We start from the raw sequence: 24,815 nt of genomic DNA, 5'->3' as shown, positions 1-24,815 counted from the left end.
GGTTCCAAGGCCACCCCCGCCCCGCGGCGCCGGCGGCCTTGGTCCAGCCGGCTCAGGACGCCCCGAAGTTAACTCCGGCCGGCGGGCTCTGCGGCGGGGCTATCGCGCACCAGGTGGCACGCCCGCCCCCCTCCGGACACCCCCACCCCCACCCCCGACAATTCTGCAGGCCCCTGGCACTCTTGCCCGCGGCTGGCGCCCAGGGCTCAGAGCTGAAGGGAGCTCGCGAGGCGCCTTCTGTTTACCTTTTATGGTTAAAATAACAGCTTAGCAAAGAAGCGACTTCACGAAGAAGCGATTTAGTGAAATCGTCTCAAGCTGCCGCAGCTCAGCCAGTTTAATCACCCCCAGAGAGCTGAACAACTGCGAGCACAATGGGACACAAAATCATTTTGTGTGTAAATGAGCGTGGCATTCTGCTCGCTTCCCTCTGCTCGGGCGGGCGGGGCTCGGCGGCGGCGGCGGCGGCGGCGGGCGGGCGCGGGACCCGGGGCTCCCACCGCAGCTCCGAGAAGCGGGTCAATACCTAGCCAGTTTGGCATCCCGCAGGCCCCGGAGCACACACCACACCGCGGAGGCCCCTGCAACAGGCGGTCTGGGCGAGCCTCTGGAGGGCCCCCGGCGCGCTGGGGCTGGGTCGTGGGGTCGCGGGTTAGCTGGTGGTGTTGAGGGACTGAACTTGTGTCTCTTACTGCACCCACTTTTGTGCTTCTGACCGCAGCAGTGGTGTCGGGGAAAGGTCGTTGTCCAGCACAGATGCGTTTGCCCGAGGCAGCACGAGAGGGTCTGGTCGAGGCGTAAAGCCTGGGGCTTCCAATGGTGAGTTTCTGGTTTGCCGTGAACATCAGGTTGTGCTTGTGATGAAGAAGAGGCTTGGGTGAGAACAGGACTGAAGAGCTTTTGTAAGGGGTAGTTGGTGTTAAATGTCACTTTGAGTCGTGTTCCTGGTAGTTGGGAAAACATTGCGCAGTCCGCTTTGATAGAATTTCCATCGGAATTCCTTCCAGCAGTTTATCCCCAGTGTGGCTTTCCTTCTGACTCCTCCCCCAGCAGAGCCTCCCAGGGCAGGATAACCCATCCTGAGGTCTGTTTTGGTCTCTCAGAACTTCCTTGAGATAAGCGACCTGCTTTTCTTTTTGGAGCTGGCCAGAAGTCAGGAATGCCACAACAGCAGACCCTGAGTAGCCCCCAGTGAGAGTCTAAATTAGACCTCGCTGTCTATTACCAACCCCCACCCCCACCCCAGTTTCGTGTCAGGGAACCTGCCAGAACACCGAGGGCAGAACAAATCCTGGGAGAGGAACCTTACTTAAATTGACAGGATTGATAATGCTCATTGGACCTTGGTCCAGGTTTTAAAATTGGAAGTTGGATTTCAAGACAAAAGTCAAGGTTAGGATTTCAAGACAGATAAGTCCAGGTTAGGCTTGTGGGGGCACCAGCGTGTGAGAGGTCAGTGGGTGGGTGTGGGTGTTCACTGTGCCCCCTCCCCCAGGAGACAGCCTCAAGTCCACGCAAAGGACTGCGTAGACCCGTACCCCTCCTACAGTGTCCGAGAGTGGCTTCCAGCGACTGAGCGACAGTCTTATTTCAGGTGGTCGTAGCACAGAGGAAGATCGCTAAGTGACTGGGGAGGAGCAGGAGACAGGGTCCATTTGCTGAGCTGCTGTCTGTTTCCTTTTGGCCAGCTCTCTAATGCCTTGGGGGGGTGGTGTGTGATCCTGAGGGGGTCTGGAATACATTAGGCACAGACAAGACTGTTCTGTGGGTCTGGGGAGCAATGGCAGAGGTTCGGGCTAGGCAAACAAAGGCAAGTTTCCTCTCTCAGGCGCCCTAGGGAAGAGGTGGCTTCCTCCGTGACTTTCGCTCTCCCCCTGGCTTCTGCCAAGGGAGGCTGCCCTGGGTCCGGCCATTCACAAACTGCATCTTAACCACGGTGGAGACTGTGTTCGGAGAGGTCCCGGGCTCCCCAGCTCCTGGAGGGTGGGGGATCCTCCCTGAGCTGTGGTCCACGGGGCTCTCTGCTGATGCAAGAGGAGACACGCTTGGTAATGTGGCTCTGAACCAAAATACCAGGAAAATCAGATTTGTTCTGAGACATTGTGGGGCAATAATGGTGAGCATATGCTTCAGCGCTGTCATTAACTGAATTAGCAGACGTGGAGCTGCCCAGAAAACACGTGTGTGAGTGTGTGTATGTGTGTGTGTGCATGTGCGTGTGTGTGTGCGTGCGTGTGTGTGTAAGCTGCTCTGGCTTTGGAGCGTGGGGACAGGGTAGTGGCGGGTGGAATCTGGAGAGGGCTGTGTGGTGCGGGGCTCCCCGGGAGCACAGGCAGAAAGGATGAGTCGGAGCATCTCTGACTCTGGGAACCCGGGCAGCCACGACTACTGAGGAGTAAAAGCCCTGTGGTTTTGTCGGTGCTCCCCACAGATACTCTGGGCAGCGATGGAAGCCTAGATGCCTCACCGCAAGGAGCGGCCGAGCGGGTCCTCGCTTCACACCCACGGCAGCGCCGGCACTGCGGTGAGAGCCAGCAGGGTGGGCTGGGGCAGCGGCCGGTGGCCCCCTCCCTACCGTTTTCCCCAGCGTCTGCCTGCTCACCGGCCACCGGTCCACTCGACCGCCACCTTCCAGAGATGGCTGTTGACTGGCTGTACGATTATGTATTTTTTGAAGCCAAAATGCTCTTAATTTGATGTGAAATTTACTACATGTATAAAAACCCAACGCCTTAGGTGCTGAGGAAGTCACTAATTTAGAGGTGTCTCGTTACTGAGACAAACTTGCAAAAACCCCTGAATCCCAATTCACAAATTGGTGATTCGTTTGTCAGGGGATATTTCACATCTAACACATAAGCCCGCGACCTTTAATTAGAATTTTGCAGTTTGTTTTATGCCCCTGGAGGCTGACACCTTGAAAAATTTTTTTTCTTGATTTCTTATTGCTAATAAGCATCTTTCCTTTTTTCCCTCTGGTACTTTGAAGAAAATGATGCAAATACACTTAATTACAGTGGTGGCCGTAATTTGTCAGCTGAATATGTGATCAGGCACAGGCAGAAGTGATCTGATTAGATCTGTGATCACATTGGCAGAAAAGGGAGTGCACGGCTCTGTGGTGGAGACACTCTTGTTCTCGCCTTGTCCCCATCTCCAGGAGGGAGGAAGCATGTCCCGGTTATCTCTTACCCGGTCGCCCGTGTCTCCCCTGGCCGCCCAGGGCATCCCACTGCCCGCCCAGCTCACCAAGTCCAACGCGCCTGTGCACATCGACGTGGGCGGCCACATGTACACCAGCAGCCTGGCCACGCTCACCAAGTACCCCGACTCCAGGTAAGCTCCAAGCGCGCTGTGGCTCCTGGCAGTATCGGCCGCCTGCTGCCAGTGGAGTCCATCCCCTCCACCGGCCAACAGGTGGGCTCCCCAGGACCCACCTGCTCTCCCAGACCCAGGGCGCTAGCGTTTGGGACGCCTAGGCTGCCTCTTGAAAGATGCTTTATAACAGGGACTTGGGACCCTGTGTGTGTGGCATCGAAAGTGCCAGGTAGAGCTCCTGACCCACCGGCAGAAGCTCCTGTGAGACCCTGAGAGGTAGCAGCTGGCTCCCCTGGGCCAGGCAGAGGGGTGGGGAGCATCTAGGAGCTCCAGGATGTTCAGGCGCCTCCAGGGCTGTGGGCCAGCAGGAGCCTCATACCCCCATCAGCACACCAAGTATCTCTGACCTGGAGCCTCCCAACAGGGCCCCTTGTGCGCTCTGCCCAGCATCCTGGGGCTCCTGGCTCCTGGGCCTGCTGGTGGGAGGCGCTAGGCGCTGCAGGCTCCCCAGCTCCTGCCGCTGGGGCATGACCCTCCCAGGGGCAGCCCTGGTTTCCTGTCGGCATGGCAGCAGGGCTGACTGGAGCTGGCATGGGTCTCCGTGCATCTCCTGGGGGTGACGCAGTGTGCTGTTCACAGAGCCCACGCCGGCTTGCTCCTGGCACAGGGAGGCCGCCGCCATGGAGGGCAGAGCAGCAGGAGGGCTGAGGCTGTAGGGTATCGCCCTTGTTTTATACTTTAAAAAAAAAAAAAAAGAGTTAATTAATCCCCCAGACACCGAGGGATCATTTCTGGGAAGGATTCTCATCGGTCTGCCTTGTCGCTAGTGCTGTGGCTCAGCGCAGAGACCTGGACACCTGGCCTCTGGAGCAGGCAGGGCTGGAACTCTCCATGGGGGAAGGAAGGCTCCCTCGAGGGGCCTGAGCTGGAGGTGGAGATAGCGTCCAGTTGGGAATCTGGGGAGTCCAGGGTACAGGTGGCGGTTGGGCTCATACCCTCGGCCCAACGGTGGCCAGGCCTGGGGCGCCTGTGAACTTGGGGCCTGGCAGGGGCAGCAGCCACGAGGCCACACTGGCAGTGCCGGCCGGCGCGCTCTCTTGTGGAGCTCTGTCTAGGATGGGAGATGGATTCTGCTTATTTAATTTCAATTTTGCCTTCTGCGGCATTCCGGAGTTGTTCGAGATAGATCATCCCTTAATCGGTTGACGACGTTTGTGAGTGAAATTCATAAAACCCTTGCCCACAACCTCTCTGAAGAGTGTTTCTTGAAATCAGGCACTTGCCTTTCTAGAGTAATCACAGCTCAGGCCTTCGGGGAAGGGCTACCTCGTTCTTGTCTTCAGGCTGCTGCCTGGGATCAGCAGGGGTAGGGGGCATCCCTCCCCATACCCATACCCACAGCGGAGCTCCTCCTCGCCCAGCATCCTTCTCTGCAGAGGGGGCAGGCCCTCTCACTGAGGGGGGCTGAGGCCCCCTGTGATCCCATGATTTGGCGTGTGGGACCCTCAGCCTGCAGGACGTGCCCAGAGGGGGTGGCGATCTGCATTCTTTCCCCGGGGCTGGGGCTCAGAGATGAATCTGTCATTCTTGCCTGGATGGCTTCTGGCTCAGGGAAGAGCTGCTCCCTGGGCCTGAAGCTTTGGCCTAGAGGCCAAGGAGTAGCATGACCCGTAGGACAGTCAGGGGACAGTGGGTCAGGCCACCGCGGGTCAGGCCAGGCCTGGGAAGCGGGTTGGACAGCTGTGCTGGCAAGAACCCCTTGTCCTTCTTTAAGTGAATCATTAAAATTAAAAAAGGTTTTTTCACCCAATCTGGAAACCAAGATCAGCCCCTCACCCAGTGGCACTGATGTGTGAGTCAGCAAGAGAGGGAGCAGTGAGAGAGCTAAGGTCACCCCAGGGAGCTTGTGGATGTCAGGCAAGTCCCACCCGTGTGGTGCCGTGAGACTGGGGGCCTGGTGCCCCACAGCCATGGGTCCCTGAGCCCACAGGACGATGCCTGGGCTTCTCAGGGGGGCTCCCTGAGCAGGGATCAGGCGCGGCCACTGGCCGGCCCAGGCGTTGCCATTATCCTGCAGCCAGAAAAAGCAAAGCACGGCTGCCCAGGGCTGCTACCTTCACAGTCCCAAGCTGGGTCCATGCTGGCTCTGGGAAGCAGCCAATTAAGCCAGGAGCTCCAGAACTTCCACTTAAAACCTTCCACTGAAACATGCAGGGAATTGGAGCCAAAGCTTTAAAAAAAAAAAAAGACTTCTGTCAGGTGGGGTCAGAACTGGCCAGATTATTCCATGAAAGACCTCTGATGTTGGCAGCCCCAAACCCTGCAGCCTCCTCACAGAGAGACCCAGAGAAGGAGCTGGTTCTTAAGACCCTGACAGTGGTTTGGGGGTGGGGTGGGACTGGAAAAGGGGGCTTCTTTTGTGGCAATTGTCCTAACCTGCCATCAACCTACTCACATCCTTGATAGCCTCACCTTTGTTCTTCGAAGAGACGCTGACAGTAAGATCTAGAACCAGTCTTAAAGTGAGGCAGACTGAGAACCTTCTAGTCTTGGACCAATAAGTTAATCTAGAACCAAGCCAGACCTGGAATGTGGGGTGGCCAGGGTCTCTCGAGAGATCTGCGGCTTAGGTAGGCCTAGAACAGCGCTTGCCACACAGAGGGTTCGAACTCAGTGAGGAAAAGTGGCGAAGGTTCCACAAGAAGGCTGAGGCTTTGCACTAGCTGACTTGCTTATGGCTGTGGTTTATGCTTCTTCCTGATAGTGCCACATGTGGGCTCTCTCCTGTCTGGCAATGACTGCCCATGGGACTGGGGCACTGGATGGTCCCCATTCTGACATCTCCATGCCCATGCTCTGCTGAGGCCAGGTCCTGGGGGTTTCGGCACCTGGAACAGGCCTTGGAGCCCACGACGCTTTCCAGCAGGGTCTGGGTGACCGCAGCTCTGGTTGCACAGGCCCCGGTTTCTCTATACCTCATCCAAGGCTCTGAGCTGCTCACGTCTATCCATGAGGCAGCCTTGTCCTCTACACGCCCCGCACTGGGACTGGGGCTCGGCCATGTTCCCAGAGGGAGACTAGGTGAGTGCGTGGCCACTGCACACAGGGGCCAGCCCTCAGATGTGGACAGGCTTTGCGACAGCCCGGCTTTGGGAATTCTCACGCCTCAGCTTCTGCCCAGCCCATATGCCCTGGTGCACAATAGGACAGGGTAGAGCCTTAGGAGCCCTTGGAGCTTGGAGCGCACAGAGGACCAGGCTATTGGTGGAGAGGCAGGCCTCCCCAGAGGGTCCTCACCAGGGCAGGCCGTGAGTCAGGAGGCTCTGGCACTGGCTGTGCATCCCGGGCTGTGCACGCCATACTTTCGCTGCAGCGGGGTTTTGCCGGTGGGTGGCCATACCTGTTGAAGGGTGTTTGGAGGGGCTGCCCCTGAGGGGACCCTGCCAACCCCACCCCCCAAGGAGGGGCTCCTAACTGTCCACAGCCAGGCCTGGGTCAGATGGGTCCAGCTGCCCTGGGCATTAGAGAGGCCCCAGGGACCTCTGTGGAGCAGACAGGGGCCAGCAGGGTCTCCCTCGAGCTTCCCGCAGGTCCAGGGTTTCCATCAGAACCCCTGCCCTCCAGAGGACAGGCTGCTGGCATGGGACGTGTCTCTTATGCCAGGTTCGTGCCTGTTTCCGCACCTGTGCACACAGTTGCGTGGGTACACACTGAGCGCATGTGTGCGTATAGATCGTGGTGCGTGTGTACATGTTTACACTGCATCTTGTGGGCAGGCACTCTGGTGAGCGTGTGCTATGGCACGCATGCTGTCCCCCCCCCCCATCCACGCCTGTTTCTCTTCCTCCCCTAGGGGCCCCCTGAGTGAGTGTGTGTGCATGGTTTGTCTGTGAGTCCGCCAGTTGTACAGACCGGTGTCTCAGGGTGGTGGGTGTTGGGCTGGTGTGGCCTCTGCCTGGGTGTGTCTGGGGCTGCCTGGGACTCGTGTGTTGCAAGGGAGGGGACCATGTGATCCCGGGCCCTGTGCCCAAGTGCGTTCCATCTGAGGCTCATTCACGTGAGCCGGGTGCAGTGGGTATGCGGGACCCAAGACTGCCTTGCCCAGCCTACGTGTGCTCACTGGGTGTGGGGCCGTGGGCCGGGGTGTCTGATGGCCAGTACGAGTTTTCTGGGTGGGTCTGCCTGGCAAGGGTCTGTGTGTGTGGGGCAAGGAGGCTGCTGTGTCTGGGTCTCACGCTAGTTTTCCAGGCCTGGAACGTGTTGGTGGGCAGGTGCGAGTGGCCAGGTTTGTCTATCTCTGGCTGGGGGCTTGTAGGGCTGGGCCAGGTACGGAACATGTGCTGGGGTCCTGTCCATCTGTGGCCCCAGTGGACGTCTGTCATGCCTGGCATGGCCCCGGAGTTCCACATGGCGACCCCCTCACCCCTGCAGGTGGCCTGGCCTGGTGACCTGACCCCGGCCTCAGACGCCCCACTCTCCCTCTCTCTTAGAATAAGCCGCCTCTTCAATGGCACCGAGCCCATCGTCCTGGACAGTCTGAAGCAACACTATTTCATCGACAGGGATGGGGAGATTTTCCGCTACGTCCTGAGCTTCCTGCGGACGTCCAAACTGCTGCTCCCAGATGACTTCAAGGTGAGTCTGCCACCGCCTGCTCCCTGCGCCGCCTCTACGGGGCCATTGCACAGGGGACGCTGGGACTTCATGAATGGGCCCATGGTCGTCATGGTAACGATAAAAAGTTAACAGATGAAGCCGAGGGCTACATCAGTTTTTCTAAACTAATTTTGTTTTCTCACATTTTTAGCTTATTTATCAGGGTGTAACAATGATTAAGCAGCGGCACTTACCCCATTTTGTTTGTCGCCTTGAAGGACGGTCGTGGGCCCAAGTTGGAGCTTCCCACAACTGTTCCTTGTTGGCAGCGAGCAGGGGAAACCCTGCTCCAAACCAAAGACCTCTTAAACAACAGGTTACCCCCAGGTCCCGGGGCGAGCCTGTCTAGGGCAGCGGACCTGGTTCCGAGAGGCCTGACTCCGCACTGGGCCACTCCACGGTGTTGGGGATCCCAGAGGAAGGGAGTTCAGGCTGGCTCGAGCCAGCAGATGTCCTTCCTTCCTTCCTGCACCCAGAGACCCAGTGGCCCTGGGGCTGTTTTGTCCTCCATCCAACTGATACTGGGTGCCAACCACCAAAATCAGGCCAGAGGTCCCGGGAAATAGGGGCAGACCTGGGTCCTGTCCCCATAGCACTTACAACCTAGTGGGAAGACAGGTGTTAACAAAAATGCATGAATTCCCTCGGGGGGCAAATGTTCCATAGAAGTAGAGTGTAGTGTAGGAGAACCATGGAGAACCCGGCCCCAGGGGGTGTGGAGGGAAGGATGCTTCTCTGAGTGCAGGAGGAATGGGGCCAAACAAGTGTGAGGGCCTTGATGAGGGGGTAGGGTGGCAAGAAGCTTGGTACCTTCCAGAACCAGAGAGAAGGGGTCGGCCTGGGGCTCTGTATGAACCGGGGCAGGGAAAGGAGGCTGCCCTTTGAGACGGGACCTAGGTGACCAGCTCTGGCGTTTGGCATTTTACCCAGAATGCAATGGGTAAAGGGTTGTGAGCAGGGAATGACCATCAGGTTTGCAAGTGAGAAGGACAGCCCTGGCTGCTGTGTGGGGAAGTATGCCGTGAGGGCGAGGCATGGGAGCAGGAGGCCGAGGGAGGTTTCCTGAAGGCCTTGGTCCAGGTGGGAGGCAGCGAAGATAGAACAAAGCGGCAGATTAGATTTCTGTTTGGGAATTGGCCACAGAAGGCCGTGGCGTGGATCGGTCAGGGGTAAGGGGCCTCTCGAGGCTGCCTCCTGGCCTTTGGCTTGGGTCCCGAGGGGATGCGTGGAGGCCCCAGGGTGGGACAAGCTGGCGGGGCATCAGGCGGAGAGGTTCTGGGCTGTGGGGGAAAATGTGCGCAGGTACCATTTAAAAACTTCGGGAGTGGATGAGAGCAGACGACAGGGAGGGAGCCTTGAGGAACCCCAGCAGAGGGAAAGGACGGGTCCCTGGCAGACAAGACAGACCTGGGTCGGGGGCTAATACTTGACCTTCCCTCCAAGTAGCTGCAGAGGCTGGGGCCAGCAGGGGGAAAGGACTGAGGGCCTGTGGGGTGGCCCTGCTCTGGGGGTTGGGCCTCCTTGCCTCTCCCCCAGGGGTCCTCAGGCTCATCCACCAGCCTTGAGCTCAGCCCCAGTGAGTGGCCCAAGTCCTGGGTCCTAAAGCTGCTCAGGGCCAGGGCAGACATGGGTGTGCCTGTGTTTGAGGGGCAGGTGGTGTGAGCCTGCCAGCCTGGGAGTGAGCTGCGTGGAGGGGGCCTTCCCGCTCCCAGACGCCTCCTCGGCCTGCCTATTAGGGCAGGATGGGCCCGGCGCTCGGCAGATTCCGTCTTCCCTCAGACTTCACCTCCTTCTCTGAGCTGGGTGTTTATGTCCACTTTATAGACAGGGAAACTGAGGCTCTGAGAAGGTCAGTAACTGAGATCAGAGGTCTCAGGTCTAGTAAATAGTGTGCCAGAAATCCGCCCTAGGCAGCTCTGCTTTGCCTCCCTGGGGGCTGTGACCACGCCCCCTTTCTCCTCCGCGCTCCCCGCCCCCAGCAGGTGAGGCTGCTGCTGCGCTGTGCCAGGCCCAGCCTCTCCTCTCTGGAATTCTAAGAAGGCAGCAGGTCCCCAGGCATAGGCACGGCCTCAGGCTCCACTAGTCCAGCCCCCCTGGTCTTTGCAGAGGCGGCTCTCTGCTCCAGGGACTTGAGGCCAGATGGAGGAGTGTTACCCGGCAAAGGCCCACACCAGCTGCTGCCTTTTGGGTTAAGGCTAGACTCCTGAGGCTTGTCCGCGTTCACCTGAGCCTCATTCTCCCCATCCATACAATGGGCACAACCATCCCAGTGCGCACTGAGCCAAGGGGTAGCAGATCCACAGAAGTGCATATGGGGCAGGGCATGTGGGGGGGCGGGGCTGGAGCCGGAAAGAGCAACCCCCACCCGCTGCCCTCCGACCTGCCTGCGCCCACAGGACTTCAGCCTGCTGTACGAGGAGGCCCGGTATTACCAGCTGCAGCCCATGGTGCGGGAGCTGGAGCGCTGGCAGCAGGAGCAGGAGCAGCGGCGCCGCAGCCGCGCCTGTGACTGCTTGGTGGTGCGGGTCACTCCGGACTTGGGGGAGCGCATCGCGCTCAGCGGTGAGAAGGCCCTCATCGAGGAGGTCTTCCCTGAGACGGGGGACGTCATGTGCAACTCTGTCAACGCCGGCTGGAACCAGGACCCCACGCACGTCATCCGCTTCCCGCTCAACGGCTACTGCCGGCTCAACTCTGTGCAGGTGAGGGCTCCGCCCGCCTCGCCCCTCCTTCACCCCCTTGGCCCTCTGGCAGGCGGGAGATGGGGATAGGTGGAGGGAGGCGCCGTCCCTGAAACGGTGAAGCCCTCCGTGCCATCTTACAGAAAAGGCAACAATGTGTCGATGCATAATTTATGTCCCGCTCATAATTAAATGATGGCGCCTGGGGGATGGACTTAAAAAAATTGATCTGGGCTTTTTTTTTTTTTTTTCCAAAAGGATGTTCTATAAAAATGGCCCAGAGTATTTTCAACAAAGTGTGCTTCATTTGACACCCAGAGTCTGCCTTTCGATTCAAATTAAACCCGGGCCATGGGTGGGGGACAGGTCAGAGGCTGTGCAAAATGGCCTGGAAATGCTGACCCACAGCCACCCCCGACCCCGCAACCAGCCGAAGGCCAGCAGAGCTGGCTTTCCTCAGATGGGTCTTGGGTTTGGGGAACCCCAGATAGATGGGGCCTATTCCACAACGGCTCTTCCAGACCCAAGAGCATGCTCCTAATTTAGGCTTAGGGCAGAGTGGACACTGGTGGGGGAAAGTCTGCCCCCCTTCCCCCGCACACATTCCACAGGCTGTCAGTCAGAACTTGCTACTCGTGGGACACAGGTGTCAGACACAGTGACAAGACACCCCCAACCCCCACCCCTCACAGAGGCACAAACCCACGTGGACACGGAGGCCTATAGAGACTCAGACGCCAAGACTGCTCCTCCCCCTCTCCACTCTGAGTTCCCTTGAGCTGATGAGCCCTCGGGCCCCAAACCATCTGGGACTCACAGCTCAGGGAAGCAGGTGGCTGCCCAGAGGCCGGGGGCAGGGTCTCTGTTATTGAGTCAGGCCTCAGTGAGGTGGGGGAGGGGGGGAGGAACCACATGTACGTAGAGAGAGGGTTAGGTTCTGGACAAGAGAAAAGGGGCTCCAAGTCTCTTTCTGCCTCCGGATGGAGGCTGTGGACCCCCTAAGAGGGGCAGGTTGGGGTAGCCTTTCCCAGGTTTGGTCACGCAGGGGGACCCTGGGTCTGGCTGCTCCCGTCCCTCCTGTGGTTGCTCAGCAAGTGGTTCTAGAAGCAGGGTGGTCTCCGACCCGAGATCGCAACAGGAGGGCTAGCTTGCCCTGGCTAATGCCCACCAGGCCTGCTCTCTTACCGCGGGGCCCAGCTGACCCTTCTTTCTTCCCGGGCAGGTGCTGGAGAGGCTGTTCCAGAGGGGTTTCAGTGTGGCTGCGTCCTGCGGGGGTGGTGTGGACTCCTCCCAGTTCAGCGAGTACGTGCTCTGCCGGGAAGAGCGGCGGCCGCAGCCCACCCCCACCGCGGTCCGGATAAAGCAGGAGCCCCTGGACTAGGCCCTGCCTCGGTGCCCGCCTGAGGCCGTCTGGCCCTGGGGACACCCCCAGGGACCTGGAAACAATGCTGGGGAGCGCCGCCTCTGCCTGCTCAGCTGTGGGCCATGAGACTGGGGGTGGGGCTGGAGGGTCCAGAACCAGCCCAGGGAGCCCCAGATATCTTGGCTACAGAATGTGGGCTGCCGGAGGCCCGCCCACTGAAGGACGGTTGATGGGACCCAGAGATGCTGCCGTGGGAACAGTACTCCCGGTGCTCGGGTTCCCCAGCCCCTTGCGGCCTTCCCCGAGATGGGGTCAGCAGAGGCTTCCGGGCCCACGCCAGAGGAGCCGCTCATCCTTCTCCACGCTTGGCAACTCCTTTGGGTCTCCTGGCGTCACAGATGGCTTATTTTTCTACAGTATTTAAGATGGAAGGAACTAACTGCACAAGCCAGAGAGGCCGACAAGGACCAACGCTTCTTCATCTGGTGCTCAGTTCGTAGCTGGACGGGCAGCGCCCCGGACCCCGGCAGAGGAGCTCCTGGGTGCTGGGGCCAGGGTGCCTGCAGAGCGGGGCTTGGAGACTTCTGGTCCCTGCTCCAAAGACAGACGCAGGAACGGCAATGCCTTCGGAACTGAGGCAGGGCTGCTGGGAGGAGGGCTGTGTGGGGGTTGGAGGGGGTGGAAGGCTCCAGAACCATCTGAGACCCTCCCCCTTTGCTGCCACCCAGGGTGCAGGCCACACTTGGTGAGTCACCTGACCTACTAATGCCCCGAGGGCTTCTAGTCCTGTCTGTCCTCCCGCCTGGGCTTCTGCAGAAGTCTCTCTCCATCCAGACCAGCCACAGGGCCACACCGCATCCTTACCTCAGGAATGGGCCCCATGGTGAAGGGGCCCGTGTGTCAGCAGCATCCTCTGGGTCCCCAGCTCAGGAAGAGCCGTCCCCAGCTCCGATTTTCCCACACTAATATGCACACTGAATTGGAAGCAAGCTGTTACCCTAGCCTGCCGATGAGACTGGGACACAAGGCATACCTGGGGCTCTGGGTTCCAGATTGCAACAAGGACCAGCCCCGAGGGGTCCTCCCAGACCCACTCCCTCCCAGACAACAGGTGCAAAGATGGATACCCCCCATCCCCTAGCCTGGTCCCCCTTCCCCACGTGCTGGCTCCACCCGGGGTGGGGAAGTCTTGGAGGGGCCCCCAGCCAGCCTCCTGCCGTGTACGATGCCTGTAGACTTGTATATGACTCCTTTAATATTGTAAAGATGCCGATGTACAATTGTGTGTGTGTGTGTAAGCACATTACGTTCCCAGTTCATGCCATAAATGATGCTCTAAAGTGAATGACTCACACTCAAGCGTTGTCTCCTCCCCCCCCCACCCTGCACCAATGGGAAGAACCTGCGGACCCCCCCACTCCAGTGCAGCCCTAGCTGGGTGGGGGGAGGGGCAGGGTCCTGAGCTGCTGTTATTTATTGCATTTGGGTGTTTCCTCCCCGCTGTGCCTGTCCCCTCTGGGCAGCACAGATTCAGAATTCTGATTCATAGCCCCGAACCAGATGCGATGGGGTGGGGGGTGGGGGGCAAGGCAGACAGAAAATGTCCGGGGGGGCTTTTGAACCCAGTCTTAAATGTTTGAGATTTTTCCCTCCCTGGCTCTGTGTTGAGGTCGGCGTCCTCAGCGTCCCGCAAAGCAGTAGAAGGTGGTCACCCATGGCTCAGGCCGGCCCAGAGGTCCTCACAGCCCCCAGCATGAGAACCGCAGGCCGCTGGGGTGGGAACTAGGCCTCAGCATGCGTCTTTCCAGGGGTAGGCCTCCCGTTTTAATGAGTCTTTGTGCGTTTTTCCTCAAAGCCTTTATGCTTTAACCCACGAGGACCCTTTCTACATGCCTGGTGAGGGGCACCAGCTTCCACCCGCCCGAAGGAGCAGGGGACACAGGACATGGGAGCACAGGACAGCCTCATCCCAGTGGAGGCCACAAAGCAGATGCCCTCCACTGTACGATCTCATTTGCCGGACAGACTTGCTAGCCTTTTGTGCTTAGCAACGCGTCTACCATCCACACATCCGCATTTTGGCATCTGAGGCTCACGTCTGAGAGCAGGAGAAAGTGTTGCGTTTACTAGAAAGGAAGTCTTGTGAGTATAGCTCAGTGCTGCTGCGTGCGTTTTTAGATTTTTCTGGTCGGACACCGAGGATGGTTACTGGTGGCTGGAGACTCCCTCACATTTTCAAGCCAACTCTCTTTTTGAATAGACCACTGTGCTGGAAAAACAACAAAGGAAAGAGTTAATTAACTTCACTGACTGTCACCCCTATGTCTTTACTAATTAAGTAAAATCAGGAAGTCCATTTCACGTAAATTGGGAGATGTCTCTGTAGAGATACCCTATGGTCCCACAGTAATGCTCAAATTCTTATAGAGGCCCCAGAAACAGCACAAATCAGTGATTCCTTTAACATGTTATTCTGCTTCTGGAATGACTCCATTGCACGTAAGCTTTTGATCCAATCCCAGCCACATAAATGTTTCTTTGGTTCTTCATGAGCCTCAAAACTGATTATTTATGATAAGCAAAACTGGAGAGGGAGCTCTGCCAACCTTGCCCAACCTCTCCCAGGTCAGGGGAGAACTGGACAAGCCACAGCACATGGCTTCTGCCAGTCCTGCTCACATGGGGCTCGAAGCCAGGTTCCAACACTAAGCATCTTTGAAAAAAGTTGTTTTTGTTTTTTTTTTAAGCTACCAGTTGACTGTGTTCCTTAGAATAAATAAAGGCTATTTTATAAATTACGCACGCAGCTCTAGTGTTTTGTTTCTAATCCATGCATGGAGGCACCCACAAGAAGGTACTCTGGTCTAGATAATTCTGGAATCACCGCTCCTCACACCTGGGACTTGGCTTGGCCAGTGAATCGGATTCTGAGCTGCCCAAGTCCCAAATCCTAGACCTGATCCGAGGAGCTCCCGCACGACCTGGCATGCACCATGCTGGTAGTCCTGAGAACAGGGGCAGTTCCCTGGACCCCAACCCCCCAGCCCTGATCCCTGTGTTCAGGGTGCAGTGGCCCTTTTGCACTATCTTGATTTTGTGTGTGTGTGTGTGTGTGTGCGTGTATGTACCAAACCAGTGCATTTGGGAAATGGGCAGAGAAGCACAGATATGAGCAGTGAGGGACAGGCTCTCCATTGAGCCCCTGACCAGAGGAAGACTAACTGGGCTGAGCCCAGGAGAGCCTAATGACCATAGGGTTGGGGAACTGCCCTTTTTTCCATTCAGGAGGCAGATCTGTGTTTGCTGGAAGGATGGACTATCCACTAGGATGGCCCCAGTCCACTGGGCCTGTCCTCCCTCTTGACTCTCCAGAGACAGGAAAATAGCTAGAGTGACCCTGGAGGACACTAAGACACATGAGATTGGAGCTTCTCCTAAGTAAGTGACAAGGCGGGGGGGGGGGGGGGGACATACAAAAATGGGAGAAGCCAGAGGATCTGCGGCTCAATCCAATGGGCAAGCTGGACAGTGAGAGGGACAACTGTTGGCCAGATAGGGCAGCTGCTGGCCTCGAGCCTGACACCTTAGCCAACGTGGGCTGTTGTAGAAATTAATGTTTCAACAGTGTGATGGCCATCACTTCCACTGGCTTTAAGGCGGGTGGGCCACAAACTCAAGACCGCTACATAATGCTGGTCTTGGCTCAGATGTGATGAGGACATGGCGCACCCATGTCCTCATTGCTTACCCATCCCCATCTAAAGGAGGTAGCTCCATGTGGAGAGAAGGTCTGCCCTGCCTGGAGACTGGGACCCATGACGTAGGCCTTTCTGGACCAAGAGAAACGAAAAGGTATTAGTGGCAGCAAGGGTCCAGGAGCAAGACTGGTGCCCACAAGGTTGTAAAATGATCCCAGGGAAACCCAACCCCAGTGAGGTTGGTCAGAAAAGGAAGGTTAACACGGGACTCTCTCTGGACCTCATAGCCCCTGCTTCAGTCCCTGCCCTCAAGGCCCTGTAAGTCCAAGGGCATTTCTGGAGAGCTGTCAGTGCAAGGGAGACTCCAGCCCCCGGGCAGCCTCTCCAACCCCACCCCCACCCACCCCCGCTGACGGTACTGGGAACACTGAATGATAGCTCTCATCCCCCAAGCCCCAGAGCCAGACAACCCAAGTACTACCAGAGCCTCGGTGTTTCTTCAAACCTCATGGCTGAGGCAGAGTGGGGAGCACAGCTGGGGATGGGCAGGGAGGCGTGGCTGCCTGTCAGGAGCTGTTTATTCACAAGGGACAGAGGCCACCTGTGTTTCTAGTCTGACCGTCCTACCCACAGTGGAAGGATGTCTTGGACAATATTTGTGCTATTTTAGGGTCACATAACTTCAACTTGAAGAGTAGGCTGATGAGGTTGCTGGGGCTTCGCACATCAGCTAGCAAAAGGGTCCCTGTTAACTGCAAAGATCCTTACCTTCCCAGTCACCTGAGGGGCGCCATTGGCGGAGGGCCAGCATGCGCCGGCCACCGGTGGTGCTTGGGGACAAGACAACCCATGAGACTGAGGGAGGACATTTGTTTTTCCACAAGGATTGTCTGCCTGAGGCTCCGTGAAGTTATCTGGAAGAGAAATTTCCATATTATAGTTTTCCAGGTTATCACGGCATCAAACACAGATGACCCCCAAATTTCTTGATTTGCACATAGAGCGAACAACTCCTATGCCAGCCCCTCTGCGGCCAGCAAGCCTTCTCTGAAATTCTAATGAGAGACCCAGAAACAGAGGCAGGCACACTCCCAGAGAAAACACAAAGGAGAGAGGGCTGGAGGTCAGCCGCACTTGGATTTTTGTCTTTTATTTCCACTACATGGAACAGCCGGTCCTGACCGCCGTCTCTGGGCCTGGTGGTCACACTGGACAATGCTCTTCCTCGCCCCGGAGCCATGGCTCGGGGACGGTAACAGCTGGGTCATTTCGGGGCCTGACTCCCAGGACCTCCTCACACAGACATCACAGACCCAGACGGTCTTAAAGCGCAGGGGCGGGGCCAGGGAGGGGCCGGGAAGCCCAAGCCGAGCGCCTGGGAGGATGCCGCCCTGCTCCTCGTCCCCCACCACTCCCCCCTACCCCCGGGGAACAGAGGTCCCCCGCGTCCCTGGCTGGACAGCCGGAGGTGCGCCACCTGCCAACTGCTCGAGCCGCTCCCGGCCAAGCCTGCTGCTCGCAGCCTGTGTCTACAATGTCACCAGAGCTTCCTCCTCTGTGTTCTGGACCAGATCCAGGGCTCCCGCGGAAGCTGCGGTTCGGGCGAGGAGTCGCCCGACAAGGCGGGGCGGGGCCGCTGCTCCCACTCCGGACGCGGGCCACGCCCTCTTGGACGCGAACACACCCCCATTTCCCGGGGCCCACGGAGACACGCCTCGCCCTGCAGCCAAACAGCAGGAAGGCAGATTTGTACGAGTATATACAAGGTCCTGGAATTCTCGCCCGGTTGCCACACAGTCAACGGAGCATAATTGGGGGAGGTTGTGCAACTGCCCGAGAAGCCGGGGCGCTCCAGGTTCTCATCACAGGTGTCCATGAGTCTTGGGACAGGGCCAGATGCCAACGTAGCCACCTTTGGGGGGCACTGATGGCCTTGCTTCGGCAGGTTCTGCTTGAAGTTGGGAAGCCTAGGTCTCTAGGAGCGAGGCCAATGGGAGCGTGAGTTGGAGACCTGGGACCATGACTGCAGCAGCTCCCCCTTCCCGAAGCTGCAGCAGCAGTGGTAGCAGCAGCCCCGTCTGGCAGGCCAACGAGCACAGCGTTGCCCGTGAGGCCCCCAGGTAGGACCCAAACCTGCCCCCTGGTAGGGGAGGGTGGACCCCAGGGGAGGCTCCACCCAACTCAGGCTGAGACTGACAACCCCTTCCCCACCCGATGGGGCCTGTGCCCAGCAGCTGGCCTGCATTCTCTGTCTCTCTCGAAACCCCATGGGTGGGTCCTTGCCCCGGGGCCCAGTGAGTCACTTCCCCAAGCCCCCGAGGCCTTCATTGAAGGTGCCTCCCTCTGCAGCAAAGCCTTCTTTGTTCTCTGGCTGGCTTCACTTCACAACCCTCTCCTCCCCTCTCCCTTGCAGACTCAGGTCCTGCCTGCTCTAGGCCCACGGGCTGTAAGCCGCACAGGGGTAGGCCAATGGATGCCACCTGGAAAGTGGGGTGGCTGTGCAGAGATTAGGAGCTTGCTTTCTCGCTTCCTGTGTCCCTGCCCCCTCCAAGCTCCGGGTCTCTCTCTCACTGCCCCAGAGGCTGGAGCAGCCCCTACCTCCCTGCCTAGGTGGTGCAGCCTGGATGTGTGCCAGGAGGGAGGGTGGGTGGGAGGTGCTCACTCTGGTTGGCACCAAGGGGAGCTGCTGAACTGGCCTCTGACACTTCCCTTGCGTCAGAGAGAGGCTTCCTTGGCTCAGACCATTGCAGTATCATCGCTCCCTCTTTTGGTTCTCCCTTTCCTTGGCCTACCCCGGGTCCCTTGCCCTGGTGGAGGAGTCCAGGAAGGGAATTCAGCAAAATGCCTTGGGACACAGCTTCTAGTCAGCCTCCTCTCCCTTCTGCACCTTCCAGCTCCAGCCAGGCAGACCACATTGTGGGCTCACTGGCCCGGGTTGGTGTCCAGCTGCTGGGAGAGCTGAGCCACCCTGCACTGAAGGCGGCTGTCCACGGCACATCTTCTCTGTGTGTGAGCACCAGGCTTGCAGCCGACTGGAGCTCTGGTTTGGGAGAAGTAGAAGACCAATTCTGGGAAAAAACAAAAAACAAAAAAGCTGTATGCACCAAGATTCTCAAATTTTGTTTACAATAGTAAAAGAAAAAAAAAAAAAGCATTGGAGAGAAGCCCCAGTGTCAGAGGAACAATGAAGTCCCTTATGGAACATCATTTGATGAAACAGATTTATCCTTCCACAAATACATATTGTCTATAGTCTGCCAGACACTCATAGGACCTCTGATCAAGAAGAGGGGTTACAGGAGACCACGCTCCTTGCCACCCGCAGCAAATTTACCAAATCCGTAAACCACACCCATGAGGAAGGAGCAATCTATAGCGTTATTTGCACAGAAAAAGAAAGGGGTGGGTTCCCTCACCTTCAAGGACCAGAAAAGGAGCCCCAGTCTGTGCTCTTGCCAGTAAAAACAATGGCTAGTGCGTTTGCTTCGTATTGCCACTGTGATATCAAAGCCACTATCAAAGCCACGAGCATAGTGGCTTCAAACAACACACACGTATCCTCATACAGTCCTAGAGATCAAAAGTCTGAAATGGGCCAGGCTAAAACCAAGGTGTCAGCAGAGCTGCATTCCTTTCTGGCGACTCTAGGAGAGAATGTGTCTCCTTGCCTTTTCCACCCTCTAGAGGCTGCCACATTCTTTGACTCACGGCCCCTTCCTCCATCTTCAAAGTCAGATCAAATCTTTTTGATCCTGACTCTTCTGGACTCATGATTACATTGGGCCCACCCAGATAATCTGGGATAATCTCCCTATTTTAAGGTCAGCCTATTAACCTGAATTCCATTTGCAACTGTAATTCCCTCTTGCCATGGAAACTGACATACCCACAGATTCCCAGGTTCAGGATGCAGACATATCTGGGGCCTTAGCCTGTCCACCACAGCTAGGTAGCAACTTTAGCCAGTCAAAACCTATTTATTGAACACAAGTATGTGCCAGGTTCTGCTGGGGAGACAGCAGTGAATGAGGAAGACAAAATCCCTGACCTTCTGGAGTTTACACTCCAGGGGAGGGAGATAGACAATAAGCAAAATAAATAAGCCAATGTTTCATAAGTTAGATGGTGCTAACTGCTAAGAGGAAAGAAAAAGCGGGGAAGGGGATAGGCAGGGCCTGTATATTGCTATTTTGATCAGTGTGCTGGACATCTATAATTTGCTCTTTCCCTGCCCTACACCTAGCAGCCGGTATCTGTAAACAACATGAACCACCCGCTTCCTATTGGGCATGGCTGGTGGGAAACTCCTTCAGGAGCCCAAAAGGATGCAAGTGAGGTCAGATCCCTCAGCCCTCCTCCAAAAGCCTCAGTCCTGTTAGGAAGCTTTTCCCACAGAGCCCACCCAGTTCCAAGAATACCTTCCTTTCCTTGTTCCTTCTGACCTAGCAATGGTAACTATGGCTGCCTTTGCTAGCCCCAGGCAGGAGGGGTTCACTAATGCTTCTAGTTCCCCTATACCCTGTCAAAACCTTTGTAAATAGTACTTTATTAAACTCCCCTCAGATCGTGCTAACTGGAGGCTGCTATCTGTTTTCCTAGGAGCTGGTAACATTTAGATAAAGCCCCAAAGGAGATGAGGTGGAAGACAGGCAGATACCTGGTGGGAGAGCATTTGGGGCAAGGTAGCTATAAGTGCAAAGGCCCTGTGGTAAAAGCATGTGTGATGTGTTTGGGAAAAAGCAAGGAGGCGTGTATGGTTGGAGTGGGTGAGAGAACGCAGAATGGCAGGTGAGGTCACTGGGATACCTGGGATAGGACAGAAGTCAGATCATGTCGGGTCTTTGAAGAAGGTGCTGGGAGTGCTTTACCTATATCCCCTCAGCGTTCCCCATGGATGCACATGGACCCTATGGCTTCCTACTGCCCCTGCAGCTCTCTGACTGAGGGCCTTTGCTAGCCACAGGTCTACAGTAGACCCTAGTGCAGGGAGAAGGCCAGGGAGTTAATGATCCTGAGAGTGGTCCCCAACCTACGTGGTTTGGTGAATAAACAACCAGGTGCCTTGCCTCTTGGGTTTGACAGTGGTGAGGCATGCTTTAGACAGACTCTCAGAAATCGCCAGGACGTTGAGCTCCTGTCCCCACAGCAGTAATTCGCTTATTAACACACCCTCTATTGGCTTCCTTCCTTTTCCTTGTCTTGCTTCTCTGTTTATCTCCCCATGCTCGCAGAAATCACCTCTCAAGTGAACTACTTAGACTCAAGCCCTTGCCTCAGCATCGGCTTCTAGAACGTTCCAATGTGAGATATGCTGTGAGCCATCATCTGGACTTGGGCCTCTAAAGAATGAGGTGAGCAGCCCCTGCAGATTAGGGGGCAGAGGGTGACATGGGGGCAAGAAAGAAGCAGGGAGACCAGCTAGATGCTTCTGCGATAGTTCAGAGGAGTGATGAGGGTGGCTTGGAGCAGGGAAGAAGCCATGCAGGTGGTCAGGAGTGGATACATTCTAGATATTCTTGGAAGAGTCAATGGCATTGGCTGCCTGGTGACCTGTGGGATACGAGGAACAGTAAGATGTCTAGGGTGATCTCAAGGTTTTTGGCCTGAGCACAGGAAGGATGGAGTTGTCTTTTATTGGGGATGAGGAAGATTGTTTGGTAGAGAGCAAAACAAGGAAGGCGGGGAGCTCGGTTTTGGATATGCTGAGCTGAGATGCCTGTCAGACATGTGAGCCCAAGCAGGCTGCTAGGCAGGGACACATGTGGGGTGCAGAGGAAGGAGCCCAGGTTGCAGGTTGAAGTTCAGAGTCATCTAGATATACAACCAGATGAGGTCTCCAAGGGAAGGCATGTGGAAAGGAAAGGGCTGAGACTCCAGGTCTGAGTCCCAGACCCTGAACATCCAGAAGTCAGAAGAGAGAAGAGGGGACCAGCAGAGGAGTCCAGAAAGAACAGCCAGCCGTGGGGGAGATGGGCCAGGAGGCTGAGTGTGGAAGAAGGGGTCAGCCTGCCAGATGCTGCTGATGAGGCAGGTGAGGGGAGGCCTGGGGCAGTTGGACCCAGCAGCATGGAGCTCACAATGACTTTAATCCCTGCTCTAGCAGGTGGAACCAGGAGGCAAGAACCTAAAGGGAGATTATGCAAGAGAGAACAGGAGAAAAAGGAGAAAAGTCAAAACAAACATGGATGACTCTCGAGGGAAAAGTCATCAAGTATTTTAAATTAATTATGTTTCATTTTGAAATCAGCCCCAATCTGCAAATACCATCCCAATAATGCATCCCAAATAATCATTCCAAATAATGCAAACTATTTTTCTGATGAAGCATTTCATAGTAGCCTTGCTGGCACGATGCTCTGTCTCCCCCCAATACTTCATCCTGTGTTTTCCACAAACAAGGACCTTCTTCTAGGTGGCCACCTACAGTCACCAACACCAGGAAAGTACATCAATATTCCTCTGACTCATTCAAGTTTTACCCATTGTTCCGGTAGCACCCTTATTAGCAAGGCGTCCAGTTCATGCATGTGTGTGCTTTGCATTTGTGTCTCTTTCTTTCCTCTGTCTGGAAAAGTTCTGTCTTTCCTGACTTTTCACATCCATAACATTTTTGATGATTATAAGCCAGTTATATTGTAGAATGTCCCTCAGTTTGAGCTTGTCTGTTTTTTGTTTTTTCAGGGTGAAAGCAGGTTATATGACCTAGCAATCTGACTCTTAAAACACACCTCCAGCGAATCAGAAAACAGATGACGAAGCAAATACTTTTCTGTACTATTCACAATAGCCAATAGGTGGAAAGAACCCAAATATCTATCAATGGGCAAGAAGACAAACAGTGGTACAGCTACACGATGGAATGTTATTCAGCCCCAAAGAGGAAATGGTACCAATACAGGCTACAGCATTGTTGAACTTCACAAGCAATATGTAGAAGAAAAGATGGCAGACACAGAAGACCACATGCTGTATGATCCCATTTGTAGGAAAGGTCTGGAATCAGTGAATCTATAGAGATAGACAGCAGGTTCGTGGTTATGGGGGAGGGAGGGTGGGTAATGGGGAATAATAATAAGTATGGGGGCTTTATTCTGGAGTAAGGAAAATATTTTGGAACTACACAGAGGTGGTGGTTGTACAACATTGTGAATATACTGAGTGCTTGCTTTAAAATGGTTATACTTATGCTATATAAAGTTCATCTTAATTAAAAAAAAATTCAGATCATGCATCTTTGGCAGGAATACGCAAGGAGGGTATTTCTGTTCTTCTCATGATGTCCATTCAGGTGACATATGCTTTCTATTTGTCCCATTACCAACGGTGCTTACTTTGGCCACTAGATTAAGGGGGTGTCTACTAGGCTTCTCCTCCATAAGAGTCACTCCTTTTCTCTTTGCCATTAATAGCACTTGTCAGGTAGCTACTTTGAAACTGGATATTGCCTGTCACTTCTAGAATTTTCCATCTGCTCATATATCTGTGTAGGTCAGTGACTTCCTAGCCATTCATTTCTATTCTATTCAAGGGGTTATAATCTGTTACATTCATTACTTATTTTGGTGTTCTAGCTCCAGATCTCACCAGTGGGAGCTCCTTTATGTTGGTTTCGGGCATTCTTTGGACATATCCCATCATTTTTTTAGTACTTTTGCTTACTGGCACAACAGGCCTGTATTTTCCCTGCTTCAGTCCCACAGTCAATCCTTCTGGCAAAGAAAATTAGTTCATTTTAATGGAGAATGGTATTTAGAAACCAAGATACACCGCTAGGATACTCACTGCTATCAGGGTGGTGGTTTTCCCAGACCTTCTCAGTAGCCAAAGCTAGGGAATATATGTGTGCATGTACACATGTATACTCGTGCTTTTGTGCACATTACTTCTCTTTATATAGAAAATTGTGAGTTCTTACCGATACTTCCAACTCCACGTCTCGGTCTTCCAACACATGTCTCGGTCTAGTGTTCTGTTCATATCTGAAACTCTCTATTCTAGCGGTGAGAAACATCAGTCCCATAGCCTTAGAGTATCCAGTCCCTGCCCTCCCCACAAATCCTCAGAAGCCTTCCTCATCCAGCTTGGGCTGTGACACATGTGCGAGGTCACACCCCTGCACAGATGCTTCCTTCATCCAGCATGGGTTCACACCCGGCCCCTCCCTGCACTGAGCTACTCTCCTGTGCAGACGTCCTTCTCACCTCTCAGGGTGCAAGCTCTTCTTTGGACCACTGCTGTTTCCTCCCTTGCTCAGCTCCACCTACTAAATTTTAGCCTGAAGTGTTCAGGAACGAAAGAGAGAACTCCGATAAAACATCAAGCATAAAAAGCAGATGAACAGACCTTATCCATTCTATATTTACAGCTTTACATTTTGCATGGAAAAAAGATTGTAGAAATTATACAGAAATTATAATTGGCACGGTTGTGGCTTGAAATTATGAAGGCTCTTTTTTTCCCCCCTTTTCCAGACTTCCCAAATTATCTGTAATATGGTTATGTTACTTTTCAATTAAAGCATTTCAAGGAAAACATCATTTAAATTGCACTTTCTAAATCATCACAAGCTGCATATAGCATGCATGCTAATGGTCCAAGAAGATGCCCACGATTTTAATAGAAGATCTGGAGAAGAGCTGTTTTATGTTAAAACAAACTGAGATCAGAATATAAAGTTCTCCTGAATTTTAAAAAGAAGACCCGAGTTCCAATTTGGGAGGAGGGGAATGATACTGTTCCCTTCTTCTCCCTGTGTTGTCAATTTCAAGGTCTTGTACTGCCTTGACATCAGGAGGACCTCAAATGGTCTTACTGTAAGTTTCCTCCTTGCCCTGCTTCTATAAATTTCCTTAGCCAGATAACCCTCCTTATCCAAGTGATCCCACACAGTTCCTGTTCATCTCTGATGTCAGTGCTCTACCAGCTCATAGAATTCTTCAAACAAGCTGATCACAACCTCCTGTAGGAACCAGGGGGTACCCTGCTCTGTTGATACTCCGGAGCCCACCTCACACAGCCCCCGCTTGTTCATTCTGTTCCCTAGTGCAGCTCCCATGTATCCCTGTATGGCATGTGGTGTCCTCCAGGCTACGAGTATAT

The 24,815-nt window shown here is 55.1% G+C and overlaps 2 protein-coding genes and 1 long non-coding RNA gene across 3 annotated transcripts in view; 2 read left to right on the top strand and 1 right to left on the bottom strand.

Moving 5' to 3' along the window:
* Positions 1-724: 724 nt before the first annotated feature.
* KCTD15 (potassium channel tetramerization domain containing 15) lies at positions 725-13,363 on the top strand. The gene is made up of 6 exons (XM_032325099.1): positions 725-819; positions 2,432-2,524; positions 3,161-3,336; positions 7,809-7,953; positions 10,371-10,676; positions 11,878-13,363. The coding sequence occupies exons 2-6, from the start codon at positions 2,459-2,461 to the stop codon at positions 12,034-12,036; spliced, it is 852 nt and encodes a 283-aa protein (XP_032180990.1). The 5' UTR covers positions 725-819; positions 2,432-2,458; the 3' UTR covers positions 12,037-13,363.
* A 101-nt stretch (positions 13,364-13,464) lies between these two features.
* LOC116580123 (decreased expression in renal and prostate cancer protein-like) overlaps positions 13,465-24,815 on the bottom strand; it is a 64,808-nt gene continuing 53,457 nt past the window's right edge. Inside the window, exons 2-3 of the mRNA XM_032326161.1 lie at positions 16,485-16,630; positions 13,465-14,287 (exon numbers count right to left, since the gene is read on the bottom strand). Coding sequence (XP_032182052.1) covers positions 14,246-14,287; positions 16,485-16,630 — 188 coding nt within the window. The 3' untranslated portion in view covers positions 13,465-14,245. The remainder of the gene's footprint in view (positions 14,288-16,484; positions 16,631-24,815) is intronic.
* Positions 17,442-22,745, top strand: LOC116579573. The gene is made up of 4 exons (XR_004281327.1): positions 17,442-17,836; positions 20,948-21,067; positions 21,817-21,927; positions 22,398-22,745. It is a non-coding gene; the product is annotated as an uncharacterized LOC116579573 (long non-coding RNA).

This window comes from Mustela erminea, chromosome 19 (assembly GCF_009829155.1).
Source record: "Mustela erminea isolate mMusErm1 chromosome 19, mMusErm1.Pri, whole genome shotgun sequence".
Classification (NCBI taxonomy): Eukaryota; Metazoa; Chordata; class Mammalia; order Carnivora; family Mustelidae; genus Mustela; species Mustela erminea.
The sequence above is the reverse complement of the archived record's forward strand: the minus strand, read 5'-3'. Positions and strand labels throughout refer to the sequence as shown.

What these genes read in the sequence shown, in the direction of transcription:
- KCTD15 (XM_032325099.1), top strand. Translation starts at nt 2,459, where the DNA reads ATGCCTCACCGCAAGGAGCGGCCGAGCGGGTCCTCGCTTCACACCCAC. An exon ending in ACGGCAGCGCCGGCACTGCG is followed by an intron (nt 2,525 to 3,160) that starts GTGAGAGCCAGC and finishes CCCCATCTCCAG; the next exon opens with GAGGGAGGAAGCATGTCCCG. An exon ending in TGCTCCCAGATGACTTCAAG is followed by an intron (nt 7,954 to 10,370) that starts GTGAGTCTGCCA and finishes CTGCGCCCACAG; the next exon opens with GACTTCAGCCTGCTGTACGA.